The following is a 10256-nucleotide window of genomic DNA, read 5'->3' on the forward strand; positions in this document are numbered from 1 at the left end:
CACAAAGGACTTAAATTCACTAATCTAATGCAGCAGGATAACGATTTTTATTTTAAGCTTCGTTCAATGAGATTTGAAAACGTCAGTCACATGGCTGAAAATAGACTAGACGATAACACATGTAAAAAAAGTGTTTATGTACTGCATGTTCAAAATTTTAAGAGATAACACTCGTTCTCTGTTTTTCTATAAAGGTGATATTTTTTGGCATTAACCCCAGTGCCCTGTTTTCAATTTATTCTTGTATAGGGGAACAAACACTGAAAAAAACTGTGCCTATGCCACACAAACTCCCGGTTACAATATGCCTGGCAACACCTTGACATGAATCAGGGGGCTTTTTTTGTGGCATTGGTGCAGTAAGCTTCTTTTTGGCAACTTGACCATGCAGCTAATTTTTGTTCAAGTATTGTCACATTGTGCTCCTTGAAATAGCCACACCATCTTTTTCCAGAGCAGCCTGCATTTCTCCTGAGGTTACCTAATGAGTATTTCTTTGTATCTTGAACAATTCTTCTGGCAGTTGTGGCTGCAATCTTTTTTGGTCTACCTGACCTTGGCTTGGCATCAAGAGATTCCCAAATTTTCCACTTCTTAATAAGTGATTGAACAGTACTGCCTGGCATATTCAAGGCTTTGTATATCTTTTTATATCAATTTCCATCTTTTTAAAGTTCCCTTACCTTGTTACGCAGGTCTTTAAACAGTTCATTTCTGCTCCCATGACTCCGTATCTAGCCTGCTCAGTGCAATTTAAAAAGCCACAGATGGGGGAAATTAACCTTTAACTGCCATTTTAACCTGTGTGTGTCACTTTGTGTGTCTTTACCCGGGCCAAACATTCCAGGGTATGTAAACTTTTGATCAGGGCCATTTGGGTGATTTTTGTTGTTATAATTTTAAAATGGAGCCAAACACCTATGCGATAATAAATGGCTTCATATAACCACTAAAAAAGGAAACTGGATGATCTAGGATGGCTCATTGGTAATGAAGACAGACAAAATTGTTTAAATCTTAATTTATTCAAAACAACATAAAAACCTATCAAAGAGTAAAAAGACTAAATTCATTGCACAACATACATCAGGTATGTTGTGCACATATTTGTGTCCAATTGTCACATATTACACGGTCATATTACATAGCCAATGCATTTCACGGTCACAGGCTGCTTCTTCCGGACTCTAAAATTCAGAAAAAAACCTCTTTGACTTTTCCTCCTGATGGTTAGGATATTTTTGGATATTTTATATGATACATGGTGTATATATACTTGCCTATATGTTTATTATATTGCTCTTCCTTGTTTTCAGAATTTTTGAGTTACAATAAGGCTTTACAAGAAATATGTCATATACTAATACAGAGATCTGAAAAAGCAGCCGTTCACTGCATAATATGACCATGTAATATGTGACAATTGGACACAAATATGTGTAAAGAATGTTTCCCTGCTGTATGGTGTCCAATGAATTTTGTATTTTTACTCTGATAGTTTTTTATGTTGTTTTGAATAAATGAAGATTTTAACAATTTTGGTTGATTTTATCACCAATGAGCCATCCTAAATCACCCAGTTTTTCTGTTTTTAATTATTCATTTTTTGGGTTGATGCCTTGTGGGTAAATACCCTCTGAGTCTTTTCCACAATTGTTTCTGTACATAATTTTTCATATGATCACTATCCCTAAATAAGGCAGTTTTTTGGCATGGTCAGTCATATTTTCAATGTCTATGCCAAAATTTCATGATTTCTGCCAGGGTATGCAAACTTTTAAGTGTGTGTGTTTTTTACATAATATATTTGTGCACATACACACATGCAATACTGCTCGGTAGCTACCTGAGCGTGTACACGCACCTATGAGAAAGTACACATGGTGTAGACGTAGTGTAAGTGAAAGCTCAGATGAGCAGACGCACAATAGGTAATAAGTTATTGCAAACTCCTAAAACAGGACAGGTAAGCCTGAATGTCGAATAAGGAAAAAATGAGGATAAACTAGATGATGATCCACACCTCAAGTTCTTCAATGAGCACCCCCTGGAGACTGTTTCTCTGCTGCAAAGTGTACCGAACTTCTCTGCTTCAGAGTCACATGGGAGCATCTGCTTCACAATCCACACACCAGAGGCGTCCCTAGGGTTGGTGTCACCTGGTGCAGTAACATGTGGTGTCACCCCTCCAGGAAGGAGTGGTGCCCATGTACCGGTAAAATGAGTATCCCAACCCATGAAAATATGTATCCCCTGAAACAACTGCGCATGTGCCGGTTTCAAGCTGAAGAAGCCGATCTCCAACTTTAGCACAGAGCTGCCACAGTTAACTCCTTACAGGCTGCAAACCGCTGAAGCTGATCCCGCGGATTACTATGGGTTGCAAGATCAGTTAACCCCATATAGGTTGAACCTATGCGGGGTTAACTGATCTTGCAACCCATAGTGATCCACGGGATCAGCTTCAGCGGTTTGCAGCCTGTAAGGGGTTAACTGTGGCAGCTCTGTGCTGAGATCGGCTTCTTCGGCCTGAAACCGGCACATGCGCAGTTGCTTCAGGGGATACATATCTTCACAGGTCCGGGATACTCATTTTACTGTTACTCCGGGGGCAGAAGTCACTGTGCCGGGATTCTGGAATCACCCCAAACACTGGCCAGGACCTTCACAGAGCCCAGAAGCTCTGCTGGCATCCTTCTCCTGCATCCCCTGTGATGGTGTCATCCAGTGCAGCCCGCACCCCCCTAGGGACGCCATTGCCACACACGTAGGTCCTTGGTGGAGCAGTCGTAGGTGAATTTGAAGTGCTGAGGGAAGTTACAATCTGTTTTGCTTTTTTCAATAAGTCTCCTGTGTTCAATGTGTCCGGACAATACGTATCGTCCGGCTCATGTATAGGTGACTACAGGGACATGAGAGGCAATAGACAACATATGCCATGCACCACGCGAAAAAGGCACCAACGGGATACGTTTTCCTTTTACAGTCAGTGAAGCTCTTTTTCACTGGGGACAAAGTAAATGTAATACTTAAAACCAAAAAAAAATCTCCATTACTTCCCAAATTAATAATTATCATTTCTTCAAACAGGTGAACCTCCCGGAGCTGCTGCCACCAATTAGTGCTTATTACCAACACTAAAAATTTATATAAACCAAATAACAGTGAAGTGCTTCTTATTTCAAATTTAATATGCAAATATCCACAGAATAAAATACCTAACAAATAACTAATATATTTTGGTGGAGAATTTTACTGTTTAATGTTTGCAAACATGCAGTGTGGATTTTCTTTGTATTTTTTGTCATATTTTCTGACATGCTTTATGCAATAACATATTTTATTCTGTGGATTTTTGCACTTTGGTACATATTACATTTGAAATAAGGAGCGCTTCACTATTTGGTTTACAAATGTAGTACTTTGTGCTGTGTCCCTACATGCTTCGTAAGCCTAGCTAAAAGGTTATGCTTGGTGCCACCTTACCCCATGGCCATCCGACATCATAGCTAGCAAGAAGCTGCCATTCGTGTGACTCCAAGCACTTGCAGAAGACGAGTGGTGGCAGTAGATATGTAGGTGAATGTAGGCTAGTGTGTGGTATGTCTAGTATGTAGCCAAGAAGAGCACCATTAATCAAGCACTTATGGGACAAAGTGTTACATGTACTTTTTCCCCTGAGGATAGAACACTGAAAAAAATGTAAGAGTAATTCCACTTTTGTTGGGGGGGAAAAAAACATTCCCCTCTTGGTGAACTATGTACATTGCAAGGAGTTTAACAGAAATTGTTGCAGATTCCTAACTTTTGTTATTCTGAAGAAATAGCTGTTGGTTTGCATGTGTCCATGGGCTGAGTGAATCTGAATGGGAGTAGTTTCATAATTTATCAATCAGCTGCTGCACCTGAGGTGCTCTAAGGAGCAAACTGGTGGTGATTTCCCATAGGGATTATCTCACCAAAAATCACATTTTTGTTGCAAGGGATGCAAGAAAATCAGTATGCCAATCACACAAGCAGGAATTACATTTCTGGGGGGGGGGGGGGGGCATTTTGTACACCATCTGTGTACAGGATGCCTCCAGGCAGCCATATTGCATTTTCCAGAAAATTACAGTGCTACAGATTTGAAAAGAAAAGGTAATTTTTAATAACATTCAATTACAATATGACTTGAGTCGCAATTTTTCCACAAAAGTGGAGTTATCCTTTTAGTGAGAGCTCTTCTTTAACAATGACATGCTCACTGATCCATTTATAGGAAAAAGTAGTAATGCAAGGAGCCTAAGCCAGTGTGAATGAGCCTTAAACTCAACCTTATTGTGACAAGTAATTCTGAGTCTGGGTACAAAAACATGCATTGGTTACTGAGGGAATAGTTGGACCAAAAAACACTTTGTTTTCTACTAACTGTATTCTTTTGATTGTCACTCAGGTGTGCAAAGATTTTTTTGATGCTGGTTTTATGTCTGATGTGGATTTGGATCACAGCTGTACATTGAATAAGAAGATACGAAATGCTCAGCTGGCTCAGTATAATTTTATTTTGGGTAAGTGTGAATGAATAAATGATTAGCATGTTTTTATGTAAATCTAAACAAAGCATGTAATGAAAAAGCAGTGTATCACTTATATGGGCTCATTCAGGCAGGTGTACCAATCCATATGCCTGTGGACAGGGGCCGCCTTTACCCCGCGGGATGCACAGGTGTTTGTGTAGACCCATGCTGGCAGCCTGTTCAAATCATTGACAGGCGGCCAGCTGCACAGCCCTGTACAGATCCCCATACGCATCCCCAGAGCATACATCCATGCAGATTTCATGCACGGATCAGAACACCATTTGCATACAGGTTTGTACATCAGACCTGCACCAGATTTTGCACTCTCCTGTTTTAGTAAATGGCCCCATTTATATTTCTCACTTCTTACACATTTTCCTTTTATTCCTACCATTCAGTTCTTTGGGTAACCATAATTATTTGGTAGATCTCACAGTTGGCACATCTTGCAATGCCTATGTATTAACCATAAAGGTATTTTTGTGTGAATCCCTGGATGTTGCACACTGACAATTGAAATACACAACTGTAAAGCAATACCTATATATACGCAGGTGCGCTTCCTTGTCATATAAATAAATACCTGTGAATAGTGACCACAATACACTGATTATAAATGAACATTAAATAAAAAATATACAAAAATGTGAAGCAATTGAAATAAAGGGCCGCTGTGTTGTGGTTATCCCTAACACAGGTATTTCTCACACCAGCTTGCATCCAAAGACAATGACCAGTCCATGGCTTGGTTTTGTTATTTTATTAGGGAAAATCAACTTGGATGGGGAATAGGGATTATGGGATGCCCAGTATGGCTTGAAACAATGGTAAGGGGACACCTCTCTTCTGTACAAAGGCACATCCTGGACTGTTGTCCTGAAAGCTGTCAGTTGTTACAAATTCGCAGCAGCTGCCCTTTACAGCTCCTCAAAAAATCTGTTTTACTTCTTGTAGCTATATGCAGAGACGTTTTCTCTCTCCTTATAGAGCTGCTTCCAGCTCCACATCCTGCAAGCACTACCAGCCCTCCTGGTTTCTCAGAAGATCTCCTAACACAAGAATAAGTGATTGAGCCCAGTGCTTTCCTTAGCTTGCTATATTTGGCAATCTTTCCATTTGTAGATCCCAAAGTGTGCTGCTGTACTCATACTGTCCTCCTTGCTCCCTTCTGTTCCCGTCCTTGATCCCATCCGCACCCCTCCACTGAATGTATCCTCCTGAGCCCAGCCTAGAGGCCAGCCCCCCCAAACCCATGGGGATCCCTCCTAGGCACAGGCAGTCTCCTCAATACTCCATCGGTCACCCGACGACTTTGTCAGCATGACTCTCGATTATTTATAGGCCAGTCCACCACTCTACCTGGGCCTCCAAACCTGGGATTGGTTGGACCCCCCATGAATATGCAGATTAGGCCTCTACCCCTTCCTCACCGACTTCCAGAAGGTTCCTGGTATACTTGGATTTTGCAAAAGTGTTTGACACAGTTCCCCACACACGGCTAATGTGTAAGGTAAAGTCTACAGGCTTTGAAAAATCCATATGTAAATGGATAGAAAACTGGTTAAAAGATTGTATTCAGAGAGTAGTGGTTAATGATTCATACTCTGAATTGTCTAGGGTTGTCAGTGGTGTACACCAAGGTTCAGTGTTGGGACCCTTACTTTTTAATATTTATAAAACATATAGGGTCTGTGATTATAAATACAATTTTAGTCTTTGCAGATGACAGCAAGCTGTGCAGTGGAATAACATCCTTACAGGATGTCTCCAATTTACAAGCCGACCTCAATGCACTGTTTAATTGGGCAACTATGGGGCAAATGAGATTTAATGTTGATAAATGTAAGTTTATGCACTTGGGGCTAAGAATATGCACGCATCATACATACTAGGGGGAGTACAACTGGGGGAATCAATGATGGAGAAGGTAGATCACAAGCTTAATAATGGCATGCAATGCCAAGCTGCAGTTTCTAAAGCGAGCAAAATCCTCTCTTGTATTAAAAGGGGTATAGACTCCAGAGAGAGAGAGATATCATATTACCCCGGTACAAATCATTAGTAACGCCTCATCTGGAATATGCAGTTCAGTTTTGGGCACTGCAGTTCCAATCAACCAAACACTTGGGGGTTAATTGATCAAAGAACCATAATAAATCCTCAAAGGAAGTCAAAGCAGCCAACATAGTGTAAAACTGCCACACAGGTTTATTTCAGCAAAGCACAGGCAAACACTTACAGGATGAGGAGTACAAAGCAGCACAAGCAAAAAGTATCAAAGTATAGCTGACCTGATCATGTCACTGGCTAGGTTCCGCCCGACATGTTGCTCGGTCAACGGTCAATTCCATTCCTTTTTTTTTTTTTTCTTCTTGTAGGCATAGCTTAGGTGTTTATACTGTGTTACATTGTGAGTGCGTGTGTGTTTTTTATTTGCTCTAAACTATGTGATTTAGGTATATACTTCTAAATGCTTGGCTCCATTAACTAACAAAATTCTTGTTATTTCAGTGGTTGGCGAGAAAGAGAGGTCAAACAAGGCAGTCAATGTGCGGACAAGAGATAACAAGGTGCATGGAGAGGTATCTATAGCTCTAGCTATAGAAAAACTCACAAAGTTAAAGAAGTCACAAAGTAAAAATGCAGAAGAGGAGTTCTGAAGGCCGGATGATAGGGAAATACCACTACCTTTCAGGAATAAAATACTGCTGCTAATATCTCTGTAAAATATATATTGCCAATAAAAATAACTTTGATCATTTATATTGGTCTTATGAAAGTTTAAATACAACTTTATATAAACTCAGCCAAAACTTCTGTCTCTTGGAAATCAGATCATAATGGTAGCTGAAAGATATGAAACTGATATGAGCATCAACTTATTTACTGTCCTAAAACTGAAATATCCAGTTTATATGGGCACAGCCTTTTGGGCTCTTGCAGACGGGGTTGTCTAGGAGCAGTGCATTCCACCTGTCGTTTTAGTGCACCCGGGAGGGACAGGTGCAGTGTATAGCCTGTCAAAGTCTATGGCAGGTTGAGGCTGGATAGGGTCCAATGTTGTACCCAGTGATACCAGCATTTAGAGTTCTGTGCATTCAAGGATGGGGGTCCGCAATGCACCACTCAGTACAGCATCTAGCTGCAGCGTACCATAGACTAGACCGGCTGCTTGAAGAAGGGCTGGATGCTGCACCTGTCTCTACTGGGCACACCAAAATGCCCTGTGATGAGGGGCATTAAAGTACAGGTGTATTTTCTTTAAACTTTTTTGAAGACACTTACCCCTGTTATGCCAAGGAATTCCTGAATGATGAACTTAGTCAGCTAAATCGATTGAATCACAGTGTCTCCAATACAAAAATTATTTATAAAAAATAAATTGACTGACTTAATTGATTATTCTGAGTTAATTTTTAGCCAAGCAAAAATTATTTAAGAACACAAACGAGATCAGTGTGAGTATGGACTGAGATTATTAAATAAACTCATTTATTTGCATAAATTACTTACAAACAACATAAATAATAGATTGTGATATGCATAGATATTTGCGCAAAAAATTCTAAAATTGTCTAACAGAATAGATATATAGTAAATAAATCCAATCCAAATAAATCCATTTCTCTCTGTAGACAAAATATCCAATGATAACAAATTGTCAGACAACAGTCTGCGTTTTACGAATTCAACTGTTATTCCCCTGCTGAAGGAATAAGCGTCAAACTACGTAAAACTGTGTGCCAATATGGCCCAAGAGCAGAAAAAAAAAAGAAAAAAAAACAAATAAAGAAAATTATTAATTTGAGTAGTTATGTTATCGTGGGGAGAGCGATTAGGTTACAACAAGAAAGGTGGCAACTGGCTTATTAATCTAATCAAGCAAAATCAATAGAAGATATATTATAATTTTCCTCCAAATATCAGGTAACCTTTTAGATGACTGATGGTCAGACCCAAAGATGGCTGCTGATTAATCAGTGGCATTTGTCTTCCCCAAAATGGCATCTAGCTATGCTGGAGCTGTGTGTCCTTGCTCAGTGAGGTGTCAGATGATATGTATCATATATTTCTGGTGGGTGCCCTCCTGTGTGGTCCAATGATTTGTGTTTAGATCCTCTTGCCATCTTATTAAGTGTCATGCAATACTCTCATAAAATTTGGATAACCCTGGCCACCAAAGGTAATAATTTAATTATTAGCCCTGGAAACAATATAGATAGTGAAAATAAGCTTCAGGCGCTGCCTATGATTGGTGCCAGTAGCCAGGACTGCTCCCTGTGGCTTGAATATCTACTGTATGCAAAGCCATGTCTGCTGCTTTTTCCAATCCTTGAGGAAAAGTCAGCGGTGGAGAGGACAACAGAACTGGTACTGTGTGTCTTCAGAGTTCTTTGGATTTGGGTAATTTATTACTTTGGAGCAGGATAATTACTTTTTTCAGTACTGACTAGGATTAAAGTAGAACTATAAGCAAAACATTTTTCCATTTTGGATAGGGGGGCATAACCCCAATCAATTTTTTTTTTTTTCCCACCTGTGTCCCATTGGGGAGATTCACCTTCACTTCCGGTCCCATAGACTAAACAGGCAGTGAGAGGAAATCCCTGCAAACTAATGGAATTCCTTGGGAATCCCCAGGCCACCAGAACTTGTCAACCCATTGGAAAATTTCCCCTCTATTACTTTTCTGGGGACAACCCAAAATTTAAGATATTCTTTTACTTTCACTGTCAATGATAATAGGTAAACAGGACATATAGGGATGGTGAATCTTCTCTATGGAGAAAGGGTGGGGGCACAGACAGCAATAGAAAACTAACTGGTGTTCTAATCCATCTCTTGAGATACTGCGAAAGATGTCATGTCTGTTTTTGTTCTCTGCAGTACATTTTGAGGATTGAGCGCTGTGTTAGGGTTGTATTTTTATGGACAAGCAGTGGAGAAATATTAGTCAGCAGACTGATCTCTGCCACCATGAGGAAATGCAGCAAAGAGAAACTTCTTCAAAGTAGAGTATTATGTGCTTCATCTGGGAGGGTGGCAAGAGATCGGCCACTTTGGTCTTGTCCCTGGGATCCAATATGGTGGACACCCAATAGTGTTTCCTCTACTTGATCATCTGAATGCATGGGTCCTTGAATAAGCATTGAAGCATGAAGAACCATATATGTTACAAATGTCCATCATCTGAAGACTTGAATACCTCATTATTACTGAGGACAATGTTGTCTTCCAACTGCTTACCCTGCCAATAATGCCTGGGGCTTGGGAATGATGAGGAGCCTGTCTGCCTTCCTCCTCCCCTCTTCTCTCCCCTGACTTATTCTCAGCCCCCTGCTGCCTCTGAATCCCAGGGATGAAAGCAGTGGACAGAGATTGCTAGTGACCAAGACATCAAGTCAGGCCAGACATGTTCAGAGAGATAAACCATAATCTTATGGTGTCACCTATCCCCGCCTGATTGCTGCCCACCATTTTAGTAACATTTTAGCAAAACATTACAGTGCAAAATCTCATATACTAGCAGAGGTAGTGTGTGATCACTTGCTGCTGCTGTAGCCTCTGCAGCATATCTAGGGTCAAATTCCAGTGTGTGGGAGTGTTGCATATCAATTTCTTGGCAGACAGCTGGTGTTGATTCTGCATTTATGCAAGGCAAGCTTTGGCCAGAAGCTCTTAAATTGTGTGCAA

At 40.4% G+C, this 10256-nt stretch overlaps 1 protein-coding gene across 3 annotated transcripts in view; it reads left to right on the forward strand.

Moving 5' to 3' along the window:
• LOC149447591 (threonine--tRNA ligase 2, cytoplasmic-like) overlaps positions 1-7325 on the forward strand; it is a 65540-nt gene extending 58215 nt beyond the window's left edge. For all 3 annotated transcript variants that reach the window (XM_089652465.1, XM_089652466.1, XM_089652467.1), the window contains 2 exons: positions 4436-4550; positions 7074-7325. In XM_089652465.1, coding sequence (XP_089508591.1) covers positions 4436-4550; positions 7074-7222 — 264 coding nt within the window. In that variant the 3' untranslated portion in view covers positions 7223-7325. The remainder of the gene's footprint in view (positions 1-4435; positions 4551-7073) is intronic.
• The last annotated feature ends 2931 nt before the right edge of the window (positions 7326-10256 follow it).

This window comes from Staurois parvus, unplaced genomic scaffold, assembly GCF_062004578.1.
Source record: "Staurois parvus isolate SC_StPar_1 unplaced genomic scaffold, SC_StPar_1.0 ptg000682l, whole genome shotgun sequence".
NCBI classification, from domain to species: domain Eukaryota; kingdom Metazoa; phylum Chordata; class Amphibia; order Anura; family Ranidae; genus Staurois; species Staurois parvus.